This window comes from Stigmatopora argus, chromosome 4, assembly GCF_051989625.1.
Source record: "Stigmatopora argus isolate UIUO_Sarg chromosome 4, RoL_Sarg_1.0, whole genome shotgun sequence".
Taxonomy (NCBI): Eukaryota; Metazoa; Chordata; class Actinopteri; order Syngnathiformes; family Syngnathidae; genus Stigmatopora; species Stigmatopora argus.
The window spans coordinates 13,514,722-13,537,606 of NC_135390.1; the positions used below are offsets into that span (position 1 = coordinate 13,514,722).

Sequence of the window (22,885 nt, forward strand, 5' to 3'; positions counted from 1 at the left end):
AGTGGATAAATCTTTCATATTCAGCCAAAATATGACCCGAGCCGCCAAGAGAACACAAAATGTGAAGCAAAACGACGAGAAAGGCCTGATGTGCACAGCTTTGCGTAATGATAACAGGAGCTGACCCAAAACAGGAAGCCGGCATGGAGAGAATTAACACAGGAAGCTGGTAAAACTGGGGTGTGCGTTTGTGAGTAGAGTGTCAGTCGCACTCACACGTCAAATCTTGGGCCTCTCTCGTTGCAGGTTATGTTCAGAAATAGCATTCATGTGTGGCAGCCATATGCATACGTAAGAATCTGCCACTTGCCGTGTGTATGCATGGCGATGGTCAGCGTGGCCGTGTGTGTAGAAATCAGCTGAGCGGGTAACATGGGTGAGACCAGCAAGTGTACAGGAAAGAAGGAGCCTTTGTGCGAGTGCATGCATGCATAAATGTGCGTATGCGAGCCGCTACAACTTCACAGCTGCTAACTCTGGGTGGTGGTGTGGCCTCCGAGGGGAAAAGACCCCCCGCCCCTACATGACATCCCCACCCCCTTTCAGCCACAGACTAGTGGACTAGAACCTGACACACAGGCTTAATTGCACTAAGTGTGTTTTGTGTAAAAATATCACCCTAACCTGCACCCCTTTCCTGAACCGTCAATCTTACCCCAAATGGCTGAGCTCTTAATTTAATAAACATCGGAGCTTCTTTTTTTTCTTTCTCATACCATAAACATGGACTGTCTTTAGTTACTATATGAACCAGCAATAAATGGACTAAATTATTGGGACACCTGGTCATCCAGAAAGTGAAAACAAAGGAATGTTAATACACAAAAGTGAAGTTTTCAAAGTGACTCACTTAATTAAAGCAATATACAAATTAATATTTACCTTGCAGCTAGAGTTCATAGAACCCAACTCAATTATGAGGAAGAGCAGTATATAAAATACAATAGTGAACTACTAAAAAAAGAAAACGCTTTGTCATCTGTGCCTGCCTAAAAATGTCCACATTTCAGCCTTGAAAAACTATGGAATGTGAGAGATACAAGTGGCTGCCTTGATCTGCACCTGCAAAATGTAATGCCCCGTGGAAGAAAATTGCAGGTCAACCGTACCGTTTAACTGCAAATTTTTAGTTCCTCCGACTCAGTCAGACCTGATGAATTTCCTTGCTCTAGAAAGTCTCGCGCACATTTGAAAGAAGCAGGCAGAAAAGCAATGTACACACAGCATTGAAGATGAAAGTTGGCAGAACAAAAAAAGGAGGTGGCAGGGGGTGGATCTAACTTTTCATCTAAGGTTGAGCTTTAAATCTTTTTCGTAATCATCCGGCTCTTATCTCACTTAACAGCTTTGATTGATATCATAAAGGGAAAAACTAGTAATTGTTTTAGGGAGCTGTCATTGCTATGTTGAAAAACCTAATATGCATGGCTATGAAATGAACGGAGATGGGACATTTTGTTTGGATACAGTAGTGGAAACAATGTTAATTGATTAAAATTAGAACCTTGTGAAAAGAGGATAGAGAACAAAATCATATTGTACCACGGCAATCTCAAATTATTTGTCCAAATTATGTCAAAGCATGATCAAAACTGAACTAAACATTCTTTTGATTCGACACTAGAAGCTAAAGTCATCATTGTGACTTTCCATTTCCCAACTATAAAATAACTCAATTTCTTTTTAAACAAACTATTATTAGCAGAAAACCACTATTCACATTCTGCATTACATAACTAGAACTACATACCTCCCGTTCTTATAAACGGACTCCTTAACATCATTTCAATAAAATCTATACCCCCACTCATATTAAACTGTCCTCTGTTCTTGGGGAACAGACTTTCCTTGATAACCTGGTACAGATAAAAAGCCCCCTGCAAGGTGTATTTTCAGTGTGTAAACTTGTCTGTAGACCTAATCTACAGTATGTGAGTGAAAAACTGTAGTGCATGGGTGTGCTCATGAGTGACTGTGTGCTCCATTGTACTCACAGGCATCAACACAGCAGAGGAGCCAGGCATGGTTGGGTCTGGCAGTGTTCCAGGCATGGAGGCTGGCAGAGGCTGTCTCTGTCTGTTTCGTAGGTGCAACAGTGAGGACAGAGAGCCAGGAACAGGCCTGAGAGGACACATCAAGTAATTGTCAAGGGGTTATACGTCAAAATACCAAGTCAAATCAATAAACCCAACATTTAAAGTGGCGATCTGACATAGGATCAGCACAGAAAACCCACATGGCATACTGTAATGACCAGTGGAAAACGAGCTTCTTCTTCTTTGTTAATGAATGTAATGAAAATAATATGCTTCAACCCGCTAACCAGGTTTTTACGATTTCATGGCAATCTATTAGATTTTCCACACAGTGACTTACAGGACCGCTGGGCCAATTTGGTGAGGCAGTGCTGGGAGGATTTGTGTATGAAGCTCACTCAAGTCGATGGAAAAAAAATACTTTTTGTACAGGCCAAAAGACGACATAATAAATAAGTTGAACAGAGGTATAAAAAATAAAGTGCTATGACAGTTTAAGAATAAATGCCGAAGATGATTTTACTCAAAGTGGCTGATAGCTTTGGGACCTTTTTAACTACAGCATGCTTCACATTGAGGCTGCCAAAGAGCTATTGATTATAACATTCTTCAAGAATAAGGGTCGATGCAGGCGGCTAGTTATAAAAAGTGGTGATGATAGTGATATAGACAAATGGATTTTTTTTTAAAACTTAAAGGCAGCACGCACGCCTAGTTCATAGCACACAATTTATAACCCAGAGTGAAGAAATCATTTATAAGAGAGAGCAGGAGAATTATCTTAAACATTTGTCACATGTATGATGAAACACTTCTGGAACCTCCGCATAAAGCTGTTAAAAAGTGTGGTCAAAACCCACAGACTAACATACTTCCCTCTATGAGTAATTGCTTTAATATTAATCATTTTCTAAGCAAGCTTTCCTCTCGTGAAAATGTCAGAATGGAAAAGTCAGGCTGCAAAAGTAGAGGTACCAGGGGATGGATAATGGATGCGCTTAAAACCTTCACACTTCATGTACAATGACAGATGATGATAAAGTCAAAGCATTTATCATAACAAAAAGCAGAGATGGCTTCTGAGATTCCCATTCACAAACATCAAGGTTTCTGGGAAAATTCTCAGTGATACCACGGCAAATAGAGAAGTTTGAGAAATTCTCTCTCTATACTTCAACAACGGACAGATTTACCGTCACTGGATGCGGTTCGCAGCCATACAACAACACTACTGAGCTACACACAGTAATGTGCAACCCCCAGTTTTCCCAACGTGATTCTTACATATCACCTACATTCAAACAATCAATAACTCAAGTCATCCGTGCCATCGAGATAGATTCTACATCTCACAAATCAATAAAGATCAATATCCAGAAACATTTAGGAAGAAGTGCAAACCAGAAGCAATGAGGTTGACTGTGTAATGTCGTGACCGGACGTTTCGTCGAAAGACATTTGGTACCCGGACGTTTGGTCCTCGGTACTCGGACGTTTCGTCGAAAGACATTTGGTCCCCGGACGTTTGGTCGACCGGACGTTTGGTCGAACGGACGTTTGGTCGAACGGACGTTTGGTAGAACGGACGTTTGGTCGGGTTGTTATTGTTGAAACCAGCTCTCAAATTTATAATCATGAGAGAGAGATAGAGTGAGTTTAATATTTAAATATCTAATATCAAAATATCAACAGTAAACTCTCTGTCATAATTTGACAGCGAGCGAACCCGGCGACCAAACGTCCGTTCTACCAAACGTCCGTTCTACCAAACGTCCGTTCTACCAAATGTCCGGTCGACCAAACGTCCGTTCTACCAAACGTCCGGTCGACCAAACGTCCGGGGACCAAACGTCTTTCGACGAAACGTCCGAGTACCGTGTAATGTAGTCAATTGACCAAATCAAAGTCTGAATTATTATATTGGTAAAGTCGTGTGCTGTGATGGTCCCGCGTGGGCTGGAGGGTTGTAGCGGCAGAGCAAATGGTCCCACACCTGAATAAATACCTGTATTTTTCCAAAGCTAAATATGTGCATTTACCCTCCAGACATTTTGGATTGCTCTGTACACACAGCACTATTACCATCCCGACTGTGTGTCATTTCAGTCTAACATAACAATTTATCACAATCACACTCATTTAACAGCACATATGACACCTGAGCAGTGCTACGTATCAAAACATTTCCACATGGGAAAAGTCATGAAAATACAATGAGCTACGTAGTGTGGCCGTGCACGAGTAGAACACAGTTTCCATCGTCCAGCCGTCAAGAACATGGAATAACAACAAGGCAGAGACAGAAATAAACTGCTGATTTTGTAATTGTTTCTTCTCAGGTGCACTGTTAAAATAAACAAAAACATCTCAATGAAATGTAGTAGCATGCTAAAAAAAATGTCCTTTTTTTGCAGTTTCTTAATTTTAAGATGATCGACATGTTAATATCAGACTAAGATAGCCCCAAATAAAGGAAGGCCCTTGATGAGTTGAGATGAATTACCCTCTAAACCCAATAACTGCTTGAGTCACCCTCAGGAGCATCGAATGTAATTATTGTCCTGCTGCAGAACAAAAGTGTGCTTCAGTTTGTGGTTATAAACTGATGGCCCAACATTCTCTTTTAGAATTTTCTGCTAAAGAGCAGATTTTCTGATTTCCTCAACTACCGCAAGTTTTCCTGGTCCAGAATGAGCAATGCATCTCTGGACAATTACAAAACCGTGACCCTGATTGACTAATTGTATAATATTATTTTTCCTGTGTTCCATCTAAGCCAGAATTTACGAGACACACACCATCAAAAATATCATTTTAGATTTGTTAAAGCGGATAATATTGTCCTAAAATTTTGGGCAATGCTTTTACATTCATTTATCTTCCAAACTGTTTATCCTCAACAAAAAAAATTGGGGGGGGGGGGGTCGTTATTAGTTACCAGTATTGCACGTTTTGTATTACGTTATAGATGTCTAGTTTATAGCTCTTTTGGGGGGGATTGTGGCATTTGGGTGCCGTTTTTTGCGCTCTTGTCCAACTTCATTTTCTCTCTCTAGTTCTATTTATGTGATTTTTTTTAAATTAAATAGGCGTGGAACCATTAGGAATTGGGTGTAGACAGTAGAAAATTACTTTTCCACACAGGGCTGGATATTTTTGAATTTTTTTTTCCCTCTTAATAATTACAAAAATAATTGAAAATGGCATATATTTGTTCACAGGCTTACCCATTATATTTGTGATACTTCTAAGTATGGAAACTACAAAAAAAACGCAAATGACGTTTGCTTGACCTTTTCACAGCTCTGCTAGTCAAGTATTTCAGAGCAATGTGAAATCTTTATCTTGAGAGATTGTACCGTTTGCTGTTAAGATCACTATTTATCATTGTTCTGAATGATCTCTGCTTTGCTTTGAACATGGCTTATATTTGTGTAAGACAGCAACTCTCTAAATGATGCTGAGGCGACTCTTGTGTTCTTTTCCTTCATATGTGTGTTTGTGTGTGTAGGTGAGTGAATAATGACAGGCTGCGGCTCCTCTGAGGGGATTGATAATAGTCTGGGCTGGGGGTCTCTGGGGAGAGCAGGTAGACACTCCACAGTCCTGACCCCACGCTCTCACATTACCAAGTGCTGGGCTCTCACAACCTCTCTTTTCCGTCCAAGTCGCCACCCCTCAACCACAGAGCCCCCCACCCACCACCCACCTTCGGTCCACCATTACATCACTGCCAGAACTTCTCGCACGTGTCCTATGTTTAGCCCGTTTTCTTCATTATTGAGAATTAGCCAAATTCACAGCTTCGCCCTTAGCAATAACTTGCCTGACCACTTCAGCTCAAGACCTTTGAGATTAGCTTGTTAGTGCACACTGTGGTCTATGTGCGCATGAAGTGTTCCAACTCCAACTGGAGAAGTGTATGCTTCAACACAAGGGCCTTGGACACCCTCCAAAAGGAGAGCGAGGGGGAGAAAACGAGAGAGCGAGGCACAGGTCCACTGACTCATATCCTTCCCTTTCTGAGTCTAGTCCAGGAATGATGTAATGCTTTTGGCTTTCCGCCCTCCCCCCACCCTGTGCCTGCCTACCCCAAGATTTTGTCCCTCCCTTCTGGAGTCCTCTCGCCTTTTCCCCCCTTTGCTCTCTCTCTCTCTCTCTTTTCGACATCCAACGTGGAGCCACTCGTCCCGTGCTGGGACACCGGGGCTCCGGGTAGACACGACAGCTACAAAAGTTTCGGACGTAACCAAAACATCCCAGGGCTGAGTTCCAGACGCTTGGGAGACGGTGGTGCAGTTGCCGTGGGAACCAAAGCAAACAGAGGGAGAAACAAGGGCCTCAAACAGCTTGCAGCTGCCTGCCTCTCCGAGTAAACACTACACAGGACCTGCCCCTGATTTACTGCCTTTAATCACTGGTGGGAGGAGAGTGCCATGGGGTTTGGGCTGAGGAAATAAAATGAATCTGATCAAATAAATCAGCGCTAATGGGTTAAGACACAGGCTGACTTTTATTAGCTGGCGAGTGGAGGATGGATGCTGGGATGGCGCTACGCCGTAAGAAAAGATGGGGTGGACCTCGGGTGGGGGTGTTCACATTTCGCCGAGGCATTGGATGAGGCAAAGACAAAGTGAAGAAAGATCATGAATGATAGTCTGCTATCAATTAGTGGCTTGTTGCTCAATAATTTTACTAGATGTGATGCGGCGCTATGAGGACACCGAGGATTTGTCATTTCAAGTGAAAGATTATGAAAGCTTGTCTATAAATCCATCTCACCACAAAATGAGATAAACCTACTGGCAGCATATTTTACGCTGCCCAGATGCTTTTTGTCTGAGGGTAAGATGCCGTGTCACTGTGAAAGCGCACACCGTTACGTTCAAATCTCTTTTCTTTGCAACAAATGAGGGCTTTTCAGTTACCAATATTGCAGAATCTCTCAATACGACCACAGCTAGTGACAATTATTTCTATGATTCGCTTGGTACAGTACTTATATATATGTATACATTTTTACATTTATCGTAGATTGCAAAAGATTTCAAACTAGTACTACTCCAGCAATTCTTTATTGTGTCTCAACAGCTCGCTTCTGGGTGATATATCATCCTTGACTGACCTGGACTACATGCACAAAGTGTGTGAAGTACTACTAAATATATTCAAGTATAAATTAGTTTCTTGTAAACTTCTTGCTCGGACATGAGAGGGACACTTTTGCTTCCAGAATAAAAGAGTAAAAATAGTGTAAGGGATATTTTTGACTGAAATTTTGTCTTTTCCCCTTAGTCAATCTGCACGATACAGTTTTCTTCACAAGCATCTTAAAGCAGTTAATGCTTCATCGCTGGTATGGCGTATGGCTATTGACTTCACAAAAACGTCCCGCGGCAGACCAAAAGTCACTGTACCGCTTGACTATTTTAATTTTACTTCAACTTACGCTCCATCCCGAATCTGGTCTTTTCCACCCAGGTCAGCCTGTCTCAGTTTTACTTCAACACTTAGTCTTGATTTTCCAAACTGCATTCTCCCTAATCTTTAATTCCTGTAATCACATTTGTCCTTTGTACAATTTCAACATGATCTGTCTTTTCCTTTCCTTGCACAAACAAATCTCTGATCCGCTCTCGCAGTCCCACCTAAGCCATCTGATGCCCCCCTCCCCCCCATGCGAATCCTTCATTTCCTCTCCTCCATCTACCTCCTGGCCCCTCTTCCTCTCTTCCATCCACCTCTGATCCCTTTCTTCCTCCCCTCTGTCTACCTCTGATCCCCCTTTTCCACACTTCCTCGTGGAGTGATCCCGGTGAGGCATGTCCCTGAGTGTGAGCTGCTTGTGCAGGAGGCTGCATGTGTGGTGGCCCCGGGGCAGGGATGACACAGGCCCGCTGGAATGAGAGGGAACAGAGCCTGGGCGTTCCTCTACAAACGCACTATTAAACGCACTGCAGTACACAATGAGCTCATCTTAATTCAGGTCAGATGTACATCGGATGTTCCCTTGCTTTCTTTTTGTCTCTTTTCATTTTCTAATCAACTCCACACCATTCTCTGGAACTTTTAATTTATGCTCATTCCCAAACCAAATGCATCATCCCATAAAGTACTGTAGACATTGACTGCAGTGTATGGCTCATTTTCTTTTCTTTTTTTTTTTGTTTATGGAGAAGTGTAATTGTCAAGTCGGGACACGAGGGCACCTCAGGCATTTTGTAGAGGTCCTGCTCTCCTGCACTCAGGAAAAGACCTCCCTTCTTATCTCCCTGAACCAAGCTGAAACACTAATAAAAAGTGTTCTGTTTAAATTCTCAACTCCGCGAGGTTAAAGTTTATCTATGGAACATGAAAGCCTAAAGCTCCGTCTGTTGCGGAGCACTTCGACTTTGCGGCAGGTATAGAAAGCAATGGCGGACTGAAATATCCAAATCCTAAACGGAGTGGTGCTGTATTGAAGAAACTCAAACGATACCAGATGCCTTTCTGTGTTGGCAGGCTCGTTCAATTGGAGACAGGGGAATATGTATATTTAATGTGCTCTGCATTCAGAAAATAATCGAGAAGCTAAGTTATAACAGAACTCTTACACATGTTTTTGTTTAAGACTAAGTTTAATTTCCTTTAAATACAAAGATAGGAACCGCAAATAACTGGTGGCTCAAAAAGTGTGAAAACTATTGTGCATTTTAATGTGAAATGGAAACGACTTTTTTCAGTGCCGAGATGCGATACGCAAGGTTGAAGACCAAAGTTCGAAATATTGGAGACATTTTTGTCTTAATAAGATCAATAATTGGAATGTGGAAAAACTAAAATACCCTAGACCAACTAAAAGGACGGTTGATTCATCGATTGTTGATTTTGAAAATATGGTGACAGGGACTGCAATAATGTGAACATTACTCACTGAATTCCTTTTTTAATGCCACCAGCAGAACTATGCTTGAATTAAACTTAACTTCACATCAATGAATGTGCTTCTTTAACCAGAATAAACCAAGTTGTGCACAACAATGTCCTCATAAATTCAAGACATTAATAATCAAATAAAATCCCACAACTTTGAACACATTTCAAATAAACAACTTATCAAATGGTACTAATAAATCAGTCTCAATTATTATGATTACTTCTCCAATTATAATTGGAGAGGTTCTCATCCAAAAACGACACGTATGACCAAAACTATGCTCAACTGTTGACCCTTGATTAAAATAACACGTGTAAGACATCAACCATTAAAAATGACATTTTAGGAATAAAACAAATAAGTCGCCACTCAATTTGCTCACTTTCTTTAAAGCTAAAGGTCACACGTAATGGAAACAACAGGACGGAAACCCTCTCAGCAGCCAAACCAGAATAATGTCATTCTAAAAGTCTTGTGCCCACACCCATCTTCCAGGACATCCCCCGTTATAACTTTAAAAACAAAAAAGTCATGGTTTGCATAGAATGTTGTATCTCATGGTTGACTAGTAATGTCCAACACATTTAACATTGACACGACTCAGCCCCAGATGTTTACAATTGGAAAGCATTTAAATCAGTTGGAGAGCCCTTTTCTTTGTATGATAATGATAGCCATGACATTCAGAGCTGCTGTTCCTTATTCTTAGTTTTTAACACTGGTTTGTGTCAGCGCCGCTCCCCAAAGACCATTTTTGGGGACACGGGAAAGAGAAAGGCGAGGAAAAAGGAGGGCGAGCGAGAGAAGTCCTCAGGTTTCACAGCTGCAGGCCTAGCTCAACTCTAAAGTAAATGGACTTGAGGAAAGCCAATCCTAATTGATTCCAAGCCTTGAAGCTTTTTAGTAAACATAGTGGGGCAATGAAAATGACTTGTTATCCTAATTCATCGGATGCTCGCACTGTGTGTTGAACAAAGCTGAAGAAAATTTCAAGCAAGCAAAATGATGCGGTTTCTCTTCTATAGTGAAAAACCTCTGCTGAGCTCATATAGAAAGAATAAAAGTTTATAGCCTAGGCCTTCAGCATTTGCTTGGAAAACTATCAATCCCAAACCAGTATGCCTTTTTTTTATTGTATGTAAAGGTATTTTAAGTGGAGTTATTTAACTCTGTTCAACAAATGAGCCTCAAAGGATGAAATAAGACATATAAGTGTAGAGGGGGAAAGTCCACTGTTACATCAGCAGCAGTGATTACTAATGCATATGGCCTGGGACAAACATTGAATTTGAGCCCATCCATTAAATTCTGGCTTTAAAATGTTAAAATAGAGAAACCCGTTAGTTGAGCATGGAAGTTGATTGTGAAAATTCTTTGCATTATCAGTTTCACACTTTTTCCACCGCTTGAATCCACTCTTTTGCTAATATTCAAACCACTGGGAGTTCAAACATTGACTAACTGCATTATCTACTGGGTTAACTCAACACAAGAGTGTGATGACACCACTGAAGAATACCAGTATAGAAGAATGAACATTTAAACCACAAAATTAATTCACTTTATATTATTTCAACCACCAAATATGACTCAAATTGCATTCGTACACTTAGCCAATATTAATGTCTACGAGCAGAAGGCATCTTACCAAATTTTAGACAAGCCCCTGTATGATCATTAACCAGTGAATAGGGGGACATTTTTCAGTAAGGCGAGGAGTTTTTAATGACAGGTAAACTCAGGTGAAGCAGGTCCCGCAAAGTCTAGGTTACTGGCTGTGATTGCCAGCACCTCCATAGCGGATGAAATTCCATCCCCGTCCTTGACAAAGAGCCTGACGGGATGTCAGTCAGGCTTATAGCAGCGACGGGGCTCCCATCCAATATTCACTAGCTGCTCAAGCTGTAAATCTACACAGGATAACCTCGAACAGCACTGGCCCAACACTGAGACATCTCAATGTCTAGCCTTCTTCAGGCCTGGTTTAAAGTAACACAGACTTGGCACGAGCCTGAAAGTGGTCGCTGGGGTGGAAGCACAGCCAGTCAGTCGGTCAGTGTAATCATTTTTTATCAATCAAGAGTTTGATAAAGAGTACACTGACCTCCGCAACAAGACTTTCCAAAAGCTTGTTGCTCATACAAATCAAGCTTTCTCACAGCTGAAAGACTTCACTGTCACCACATGCTTTACTTTGCTTTATCAGGCAAGGGACCATATTGAGTAACTTATAGTAAGTACAAAGAGAATGAACACTTGGAGCAAAGGAAACTATGATATGTTTTTTTTCCCATGATGATTGTGAAATGTCATTGTAACAGCAACTGGGAACCGCAAAAGTAAAATCAACCAAAAAATTTAGGGTACACAGTCGATTGGTCGCCGGTCTTTTAGTCGCCGATCTTTTGGTCGCCGGTCTTTTGGTCGCCGGTCTTTTGGTCGCCCGGAAGGTAAGTGATAATTACCATTTAAATCGTTGCTCAAATTCCCTAAATACAAACTGCGAATTACTATTTAGTCATACTTAATGCCCTAATAATTATTAGACTAAAGAAAAGCTCCAAATTTCGCGGACTTTTATTGTTTTTTGTTGGAGAACTTGTTAAGACCGTGACTGACGTCCCTTCCTAAGGGGACAACTCATGTACATACAAACTCTTATACACTCACACGTCGGCTCAGTGAAACTGCTCATGGCCATTGTTGGCTTTTATTGATGCGTAGACCATGTTGTTTTACCTTGTTTTGTCGCCTGTCTTTTGGTCGTCGGTCTTTTGGTCGTCGGTCTTTTGGTCGCCGGTCTTTTGGTCGCCCGTTGTCGCGGTCGGGGCGACCAAAAGACTGCGACCAAAAGACCGCAACCGTAAGACTGCGACCAAAAGACCGGCGACCAAAAGACGGCGACCAAAAGACTGGCGACCAATCGACCGCACACGAAATTTAGTATGTAGGTAAAACATTTCATTAAAAATAATTATATTTAAAATTATGTATCAAGCCAGTGACTCTCAAATATTTCACAAGCAGTACCATCTCAAACAACAGTTGGGTTTCCGAGTAGCTTTAAATGTTCATTAAAATATACATCAATTAATAGTGTAGTAAGACAGATTATTTTTTTATAACCTGCTGTATTAACATTAACATTGTGCTGTAGGCAACACAAGCCAACGAGCAAACTGAGTAAAGTTCCTTTCGACATTGTACTGATCCTCAGCAAATGCACAAACTCAAACTCCAACTATCTTAAACAAAAAGCGCTCATAAATATTAGGAAAAAAAAGTTCCACTAGTTTCATTTCATATCCACAGAGCTGGTGTTGTTATTCAACACCTGTGTCAGAGTGGAAGGAAAATCAAAAGAATGCTAAAGTTATCATTCCCCCGCAGTGAAAAGAGCAATATTAGAAGATGAAATGTTAAACCACTGTTAACACAAACATTACTGAGGGTGTTCAACAATGAGCTCATCTCTGGCATGTTCTGCTTCGGGACAATGTTGAATGAAGTGCAAAACATGGACAGCCATCCCCTGTGGTACATTGCTGGAAACGTAACAAAATACTAACATTACGTCAGGAACTAGAGAGAATGACAATCTGCACCCAATACGAAAGACACGGGTTGAGCCTCTTGATGTGAACACATATCCGCCAATTCTTGCTTTGTGTATTCATTTCAACTGGTGGTCAGTGATTCTAATATCTATCGCCACAGCTAATTTTATTTGTTGTATTCTGTCATTCCTAAATACATATGAGGTCGATTACTTTGCGGGCTGTGGGTGACTTACCCGATCTGTCTGTTGGTGGATGGAGCCTGAGTGATGACTGAGCTGGACTGAGGAGAGGGTAGAGCTTGCTGGATCACTATGCTCGTATCGTGGTTGCCCAATCTTGAGTGGGCCTGCTGGTGTTGGCCACTCTGATTGCGAAGACCGATGTTCTGAAACGCAAAGTTTAGGTCTCAGCAAAAGTGGTGAAAATGTTTGAAAAACGATTCTGTAAACTGATTTGGAGCCAGTAACTAATAATTAAACGAACTCAGCATTTCTTTGTACATGGGCTATTTAAGAACATTTTCCCAGACATGCTGTCCCAAGTTTCAAACCCAGGACGAGGCATTTGCGGCAAAGAAATTAACGGGTCAACAGATTCGTAATATTTGACCTCCCACTAAAACCTCCAATGCCATCACACTTCGAATTGCCTCATTGTGGAAACCATGCCAGCCACCTTATCTGGCTCCTCTCGATACGGAGAGTTAAAAATTAATAAATATTGGATAATACGATTGTCTGTTTTGTACAGGTTATTTGAAGACATTTTTGGCGTACATGATTTACAAAGTAGACCTTTTCCGTTCAGAGGCCCATTCTTTCAGTGCTATCAGTTCTGTATTTTGCATGCTGGGACTCGCCTCGCCCTCTTCTGAATTGGCACGGCCTCTCAACATAAAGAATACAAACTAGGGAGGCTAGACACGTTGGACCCGGGCAGAGACGAGATCCAGAGTCAAAACACTTAGACAACATGCGTATATACAACGCGCGCTACACATTTTCCCAGACAAGCAGATTAGATAAGAAATCCGTCTTATGATTTGACAAGTAGCAATGCATCGTCTTTATCTGCCAAGTCTACAAAGCATGCTGCATGATGATATTTGTATTTTCAATGTACAAAAGGATCTCCCAAACGTCTGCATGTCTGCATTGGTACTGTTAGCTTTGAAAAGATGGGGGACTTCCTTCCGAGACTAGTGTTTTTTTTTAAAGTTTCATAAAGTTATCTCTCATCTATTCATCTGCAATGGAGGACATATCTGCACCTGCTATCTAGGTCTGTCAATAAAAAGACAGATTGGGCGCTTAAATCGGGTATACACATAAAATTGGAACCAAAAAGGTGAAATTAGAATGCTGGTAATATTTGTTGTTATTATTATTAGTTTTTGTAACAATATGAAATCATATTGCGAGTAAAAGAAGCAGTGAATCACGGCCCACAATGAACCATCATTTATGACCTGCATCCAAAGGTTAGAATCCAAAATTTAGTTTGTTCGTGTTTTCTTCCCCACACACTTTTAGCATCTCTTTACTTAACTAAAAAAATAGTCTTAAATGTAAAATACAGAGCATGAAATTGCAAAATTGAAAAAAAACCTAACGTTTTAATACAGAGAGATCGTTTTGTAATGTTTGAGAATGTTTAATTCACAAAAGAACCCCAGCAAAAAAAAAGCAAATATAAGAATCCTATCCCTACTTATCTTCTTTAGAATACCAGCATTGGAAAAAAAACACACTTGATATTTGGTATCCGAAAACAGGAATGCATTTTAGAACATAACACATACTATACTTGCTGACAACCTTTTTTTTTAAAGCCAAGTAAGGTAGTGTGAAGGTTCTGTGCAAATGATGAAATTCAAAACAATTGACTTTCTCTTTTTGTTTGAGTCATAATAAGAGTCTATACCTCCCTCAGAATCAACTGACCATGGCATTTTTACTCCAACAGTTTAGAATTGAGATGATTGAGGCCACGGTGCTTATTAGGATATTGGACCTTTAAAAAAAAAGCAGAAATGTATCTGTAGCCTTTCCCAGATCCTGTCTCAGATGTCTACAGTCCCAGTTCCTATGACTTCATGCTCGGCTTGTGCTCTGACATTGACTGTCAACTGCGGGGCCTTGTATGGACAGGTGGGTGTCTTTCCAAATCATGACCAATCAACTGAATTTACCACCGGTGGACTCCAATTAGGCTGTAGAGATATTTCAAGGATGATCGGTGGAAACAGGAGGCACCTGAGCGCAATTTTTAGATTAGGGCAAAAGCTGTGTATACTTTGTATATGTGCATGTTTCAAATACTGGTGTGCAGGAATGTGACAAAGAGGGTCCAATTTCCAATGAGTTGTCAGGTTGTGGCTGAAGTACAGATTGTGTACGAGAATCTGAAAACTACCTCTGACCTTGTGTATGTAAAAATCTTTCCAGTATTAGAAAAATACACCAAAGTGTATTTAAATATAGTTGCAAAAAAATGACGTTTTCTATATAGGCATAGCCTGTTCATGTGTAAAATTTTAAAATGAAAAAAAAAGGTAATTTGGGTCTAAGGCAGTATCTGTAAGACGTGGCAAAAGGAAACAACTATGTAAACTTTCAAAGTGAACTAATTGTGCTATTTTGAAGATAACACTTCTGAACTGTGCTGCCTAAGGTGGATAATTGACATGACTGATGGCTGTACTCCAAAGGAAGTCATCAGCACCTGATCCGACCTCTAACACAGAGTTTGTGGCTTCAGGTTCACCTGTTTTAACCCAAGGCTTCTATTACTCCATTACCTGTTTGGAGTCTTCTTCTTCCTGGGCCTTGCAAAACTCCTGCTCAATGGAGCAGTCGAGTTCGCTAAAAAGTCCCACCTCCTCGCAGTTCTTCAAAAAGCGTGTCGGCGTTGGCGTCTGGTCTGCAGATCAAGGAACAAGTGCAATAAACATTATTATCATACCTATTGAATGAATTAAGACACTCATATTGTGGATTCTATCTGTGTATTATTTCTCTTTATTTTCCTTCTTTTAAGGTCTAGCTGTCATGATTTAATTTGAAAGGTTAGGTTGACGCCACATGTGCAGCATTCACGTAGTAATTGCTTGAAAAACAAAAGGTGCATTACATACAGTACTGTGGTTGCTATTATTTTTGAAGAAAAAAATGACAACTTCTGTTGACAGCAACAATGCAGCAAATGAAGTACAGATCTCATCTACCATGCGGGGTTTTCATTTGTTGAGTTCACTCAAAATCTGTGGCATTCAACTTGGCTTTGTGGGGGGTTCACACAGATCAGGTTTCAGACAGTTGAAGGCGATTTGAGAATCAGGGTTGTTTCAAAGGCTAAAAGCATAGCTCTGTCTGTTTATCTACTTTCAGGAGACCATGGCTTGGTTTACTCTGACTGGCATGCTGACCTATGAACCCTAAATACGTTTTTCTGTCCGGCGTATTCAGGGTTTTTTTTCTTTTGGAGGTGAAAAGTGCCTCAAAAAAATGAGAGTACTGACATTTAGCTGCTGATAAGACCCACAAGTAAATGATTTTGCAAGGAAATACATAAATCAAAGACGTACGTACAAAGGGGGGGATAGACACAATTCTTGAGTATGTTTCCTATCTGAGAGGCTCAGAGGAAGACATTCATTTAAAGAATGTATTGTGGAGATATTGCAATTTGGAGACAAAACCGAGATCTAATGTTTCTGAGCAGAAGATCATTAACGCAGAAAAGTTGTAACTCACCTGATAACAAGTTGTCATTCTTTATAGAAGGAAACTTAAGGGTCATCTCATGTTTGTGTCGATGTATCATCAGATGGTCTTCAGAGGGGAATCGCTTATATATGTAAAAAAAAAAGTATATAAATACCAAGTAATATCAAACTCATTTAAAAAAACTCATTTTAGCAATATAAACATTGTGATGAAAAGGTACTGAGGTTTATTTTACAGCTGTTTTTCCTATCCCTACTTGATATGAAAGGGAGTAACCTCTTTAGTTGACCTCTGTGACCTCTTCTTCATATTACACAGATGAACACACACTCGTACAAGCTACACAGTGTGTTGTTTTGTCCTGACACACTTACCTGAGAACAGCCAGGAGCGTTACAAACATACGGCCTTTCCGGGTCTGAGTTCATCACAACTTCGCATAAAACTAGAAAAAAAAAGCACAAAAAAGGGAAAATCAAGAGAGGAAGTGAGTGACGCAGGTTTTCACGGCAGCAAAGTGGAGGGGAAAAAATACACTCATTGTGTGGCATTAAATTATATTGCACCTGTAGCAGCTGCGAGGTAATTTCAGTAATAAAAGACGTCTGCTCGCATTTCACTTTAAATGACATTAATGTAATGGGTTGTGGTTTTCAAGGACTGAAAATTATGGATTTAGCAAAGTCTCCTCTCGGGACACCTGACAAACAAAGCTGGTACAGAATTTGGAGGCAGACCACATCTGCTGGATAAAGGTTAGCAGAAAATTGTTTTCACCTCAATTGTTTCTGTAATTTTCAATTAGAGAAAATGAGGCAAATTGGTTGAGACACTTAAATGTTACACTTGAATCTCATTTTTGGTTTTAGAGGATTATATCTTCAAGTTCCATCGTAAAGCAGTCATTTCACTGTCAAATTCACTTACGACGATAAGGACATGAAAGACATCTTAATTTCAACTTTGTTGTGCTATCAAAGGTAGTGTTTTTTTAAAATTATTTTTCAATCAAACTTTCATTTTTGATAGAATTAAAAAGTGTTTGATTGTTTTCACGTCTAGATCTAAATCGATGAGCTATAGAGAGAATTCAATGAGCTATGAGAACGAGCTATGTAGAACTCGTTGTGGTTAGCTTTAAACTGTTTATCGCCATTTTATTTTTCCAGAATTTGGGGGCCTGGCTAAAATGGGGCCAAGTGCATCACTAACTCCCCCCACTACCAGAATTAGAGACACACTGAAGCACCGAGGAAGAGTTGAGGGCATTTAAAGCCTCGCTCAAGGGAACACATTCTCCAACCCTGCCATTTTCTTCAACTTTAAAGACCTCAACATAATAAAAACGAGAGTAAAAGTAGGATTTAATTGATCATTTTTACCAATCCATGCTTTGGTAATCATTTTATATTGAAAATTTCAAAAAAGGATTCAAATAATCTACAATAAAATATAGAGCATTACTTAAAAGAAGTATTATTTGTCATACCAGTTTCCATTAAGAAATATTTATTCTATAAATCCCCACAAAGAATTATTGGTCTACGAATGATGTGACTCGCTCAGTCCTCTTTTCACTTATAGTAATTGGACTGTAGACACGGCATCAACACACGGTGTACAATCTGAATTGATCTAAAAATGCATTCATGGTAGAGCATCGCTTCTCTTCGGAGGGAACAAAAACCATCAAAACATTTTAACGACTTCCCAAGATCAGTCCAAGGCCGAATATGCAGTGGTTTAAAGACTCTGAGACCCGAGTGCGTTGAGCAAAATACTATAACCTTGACTCAGTGTTACAAATGCAAAACTACAAGCAAGGCTAGGCTACCTGTCTCAATTGCAGAGTTTAACGTTTTATCTAACACTCAAACCCTACTTGTAACTCAAGGGCAGTTGCCATATAAACTACAGTTGTATGTAAAACTATATTCTTAAACTAAAAACAACACTAAAAGTTCTTACGACATCAAACTTTTAATTTGTTGCTCAGGTCCAGCACCTCCAACAGTTATTTTGTGTTCCTGGTTTATACTGCACTTGAAACCCAAAGCGTATGAGAAGCGCCAAACTCTTTTACACAGCAGATGGTGATTTTCCCATACATCCCACAACTACAAAATCTTCAGTGCACTTCAAAAAGCCTAAGCAACCTGTCCAATTATTTGTCTAGTTAAGGAAAACAACAGAAATCTGTTTGCTATCTCAGCACATGCATAACTGCTTCCGAGCCTTGTGGTTGCCAGACGTCTTTTCTGGATTTTTGTTTTTTAAGTACAGTCAGCATGTAGTATTCTTTATTCCACTGGAAGTCACGTTGCTTATGTCCTGCCTGCCAGCTTTTCAATCACTGTTCATGCAATTGTTGCTTAGCCTTAATTGTATAATTCTAACATTTTTGCAACAGGTTGTTCTTTCTGGGAAAACCATCTACTATGCAAAATTATAAAGACGTGCGATATAGTGTCCAGTAATAGCTTTTCAATACATATCATGAAACAAGAAACAAAAAAATTCAATAAGACCCTGACTAAGTAACTGCAATTTTGCAACATCTTAATTCCAGAGGCTATAAAGAAACATAGAAGCAGTGGTGGATTGATGACTGCAGATTTTGCCTGAATTATACTTCCTAATTGGGCGCCATGTTTGTCACATATTCCACACAACACATTTATGATTATTTTACCAAGAGCCAAGTTCAAGTGGGCACCAGATGTAAATGACTTAAATGTGTCTTTTTCAGGGCTACAGACTTATTTCCTCAAGCACAGTCAAAACACTCAAATATTGTGTTATGCTAAGCAGTGCTGTTTTCCAAACAAGCTGTGCTTCATTGGAAAGCCTGCAGAACAGGGTCTGGACAGGGTCTCTTTGTCAGGGACCAAGGAGGTCCTGCTCTCTATGGCTGTCACCAGGTCGCTGTGGGCGCCTGAAACCCCAGCTGGTCCCCTTTGACACAACAAACAAAATATCAACCTAAACCAGTCTAAAAATGACAATTTTCATGCACCTTTCCATCGTGGCTATTTGGGTTTCCGTATCCCGCTTTAACCCAATCCTGAGGTAACAGGCCAACAATATATAATATAATGTCAATGAAAAATATGCCTATTTTCGATTGTCCGTCCACCTCATTTGGCAAGAAATTCAAACCATATGAGACAAAAAAGGTGTGATTCTTCCTTTTTAAAATGACTCAATGCCTTTCACACTTCTCCTAATCAGTGCTAAATGTCCTGTCCTCAGAGAGGCCACTTGGCTCTCTAATTTGATAGAGATGTTTGAGTTTAGCAAAGGTTATTTGGTTACGCTTTACATTAACTCTAACCTGATGTGTGCGTATGGGAAGGATTAAGGTGGCGGAGTTCAATTTCACCAAGAAATAAGGGAATGAATTCTCCAGGTTGAGTGCATATTTGAATTTCAACAGCACATCAAGGGAATGAGTGGCAATGGTGCAAAGGCATACGGGGTTAAAGCATGCGAAAACATGCACAGCAATTCAAACCTCTTGCTCCCCACTGCCTAGGCCTTTGACAGCACAGGTTCAAGGTGGGATCACGACAATCCCTTAGGCGGGGAACATGGTCCAGCTAGACAATGTCTGTTCACAACCTCCAGCTCTTTGACTGAACATCAAACAAAATCACAAGTGTACAAGCCAATTAAAAAAAACAGAAAGAAAGAAAGAAAACGTTGGCAAACACTACTATTAAGGATCTTTGTTTACGTGTGCCTAGGTAAAACTGTTGACTGAACCATGACTGATTTCATAGATTTAAGCTATAATTAAGAGAGGAGGGTTTTACATTGAACACGTGTAACAACCATCACAAAATAAATGGAATGGAAATGGTGGTCGTATTTCATGTGCAGCTGGATAATCAACAAGCTGATTCAAAATATGGTAAGAATTAGGTTCGCATTAAGATAATAAGTATAGTTATCAACATAAGTGACATTTTCAATTCTGGAGGCAATTGGAGTTGATTGGTTAAAAATGACAGGCATTACTGGACCCAGCCAAGTTGCCATGGTGAAAGGCATTTTAGTCTGTCTAGAACCAAATCTAAAAAAGAACTCATTTACAATAATCTAAGTTCTTTGCTTCACGACAAGAATAAATACATTTAAAAAAAAAACTGTACCAAGCATGTTACACGTAATTATGCAGTTACACAATCCACTTTCTTTATCATCTGGGATATAAAAAGGAAAACAAATAACATTTCTTGTAAATTCTTTCGTGAGCTGCAACTTGCGTTTCTGTTTCTGTTCTGTTCCTTCCTGTATACTCTGATTGTACCAACATGACCCATCTTCTCAGTCACTCTTTGTGCAATCATTGGACCATTTTAACGCCAGTCATTACACACTGCAATTTGATTGGTTTTCATTTCACTCATCTTAGGCATGTGTCAATCATTACGCATGGCAGCAAGAATTACCCTTGGGCTAGTTTACACAAACAGTACTGTACACAACATAGCTTAGATTTGCAGTAGTACAAAGTTCCTGGTAGGTAATAATCAAATATATAATAATGATTTAGTTCTTTTAGGGCCTGGGTTAAAGAGAAAATAACTTTTGTATGGGGTCTTTCTATCCAAAGGATACATGTTTACAATTAAAAACAGGCCTATTAAGAAACCTATGAATTTCCCATTCCTGTGGTTGTTTTGGTAAAGCTATCTCAAAAAATGCAGTTATGGATGTACTACATTAAAATTCAGCAGTAGTACTCCTTTTCAAATGAAAGAAACACTAATTTTATACAATTTTAGAAATAACAAATGGCCGACTGGTGCTTACTGTAGTCAAACAATTAACAACATCATGAAGCTTAAGTTACTAGAAGAAAAGTTTTGCTGGTTGAATTCCCAGGCACAGTTAAGATGCTCTTGAACAAAGTCATTTCCCAAGCGTCTATAGCAGGGGTAGCCAAATCCGGTCCTCGAAAGCCCCGATCCGGTCTGTTTTCCATATCTCCCTCCACCAACACACCTGAATCAAATAATCTGGCTCGGTATCAAGCTTCTGGACAGCTTGCCGATGAGTTGATCATTGGATTCAGGTGTGGTATAACAGGGAGATATGGAAAACAGACTGGATTGGGGCTCTTGAGGACCGGATTTGGCCACCCCTGATCTATAGCAACAGATTAATAGAAGACACATTACAGTTAGAGTGAATCATTAACAATAAAAAAAACAATCTTATGTCCTATACTAAATGCATTTAAGTGTAAGAGTCAGCAACAGCCTTCTCTTATTCTATTTTATAGTCGTGTCATTCATTGACTAAAATAAATAATAGTATCATCAAGCATAGAGCTTTTATATGAGGCGTTTGATTACTATGAATAATTAAAAGGAAGCCACCAGATAATAGTGGAAGCCTACATATAATCATTTATCAACACTAAAAGCCGTATGCACGGGACACAAGTGGTTATTGATAGCGTGTCACATAAACATAATGACAATGGGCACGCATCAAATAATTGGAGCGTAGTTGCGTGTTTCCGCGCAAAGTAAACCTCGGTAAACCTTTAAAAAGCGACAAAATCACGTTAAAATAAGGCCGGATTGATTGTAAAAGGAGGGATAAATACCGATCTGTAGCTTTGCCTATCCCGAGATGGGACAAGCATGACAATGAACGCCCTGGCGTGGAGCGAGAACTGCGAAATAAAATAATAAACATGCCATCTGTGTGTGTGTAGATAATCAGCTGCGCTTGCTATCAGTCACCAGGACTTCACTCTTAACGGCAAAGAGCCGAGTGACATGTCAACAATGACATCGTGACACTTAATCACAAGTAACGTGCCACGAGGAGAAAGAAATATTCAACAAGCGTGTCACTGGAGCGACCAAAAGCAGCCTTTTGCATTGAAAAGTGGCGTCAAGAAGGTTGCAGGGGCGCACGCGGCGAGGATTTTTAACTTACCAAACAAGTGTAGAAAACGTGAAGCGGCCCTCGGAAGAAAGCACGTTGGACTGAGGAAAAATTACAATACGAGCTATTTAGAGAAGAATAACGTCACCCCCGGGTGACGTCACGTGGGATTCCTGAAGTTCGAAATCATTGCGGTCGCTCCGCTTTGGAGGCGGTGCGAGATGGGCGGAGTTTCGGAGTGCGCACGCCGAGAGGATGACGATGGACCCGGGTGGCGGACACCACGAGCTGCATGTGGCCGGGTGGATGGCTGGCTGGTGGCTGGCTGACTGCATGGGTGTGTGTGTGTGTGGGTGTAGTATTTAGTTGGGGCTTTATAGTAAGTAAGTAGACTGAAAAGACTGGCGCTGGAGCTCTTGCTCATTCATTACAATAATTGAAAATGCCATTACTATTTATTGCAATTTGAAAAAAAAGTAACTTAACTCCCTCAAGACCTGGAGTCCGCTTGTGTGGATATTATATTTTGAGTCATGTTGGCTCCAGGCCGGCCCGGTGGGGTGAGTGGTTAGCGTGTCGGCCTCGCTGCTATGGGGTCCTGGGTTCAAATCCAGGTCGCGTCCACCTGTGTGGAGTTTGCATGTTCTTCCTGGGTGTGCGTGGGTTTCCTCAGGGTACTCTGGTTTCCTCCCACATTCCAAAAACATGCATGGTAGGCTGAATTGCCTCTAGGTATGG

The 22,885-nt window shown here is 40.4% G+C and overlaps 1 protein-coding gene across 7 annotated transcripts in view; it reads right to left on the bottom strand.

Annotated features, from left to right (window-relative positions):
* The window catches only part of creb5b (cAMP responsive element binding protein 5b), a 47,482-nt gene that overhangs the window by 18,983 nt on the left and 5,614 nt on the right, over positions 1-22,885 (bottom strand). For 4 of the 7 annotated variants that reach the window (XR_013299924.1, XM_077598023.1, XM_077598022.1 and 1 more), the window contains exons 1-6: positions 22,199-22,324; positions 16,615-16,685; positions 16,268-16,361; positions 15,313-15,434; positions 12,746-12,897; positions 1,995-2,121 (exon numbers count right to left, since the gene is read on the bottom strand). Coding sequence is in view for 6 of the 7 variants with exons in the window: in XM_077598023.1 (XP_077454149.1) it covers positions 1,995-2,121; positions 12,746-12,897; positions 15,313-15,434; positions 16,268-16,361; positions 16,615-16,668 (549 nt within the window). In the remaining variant the exon portion in view is untranslated. Of the gene's footprint in view, positions 1-1,994; positions 2,122-12,745; positions 12,898-15,312; positions 15,435-16,267; positions 16,362-16,614; positions 16,686-21,058; positions 21,169-21,860; positions 21,898-22,198; positions 22,325-22,885 lie in introns of those variants that run through there. The other 3 variants (XM_077598019.1, XM_077598021.1, XM_077598020.1) reach the window with 3 other exon arrangements.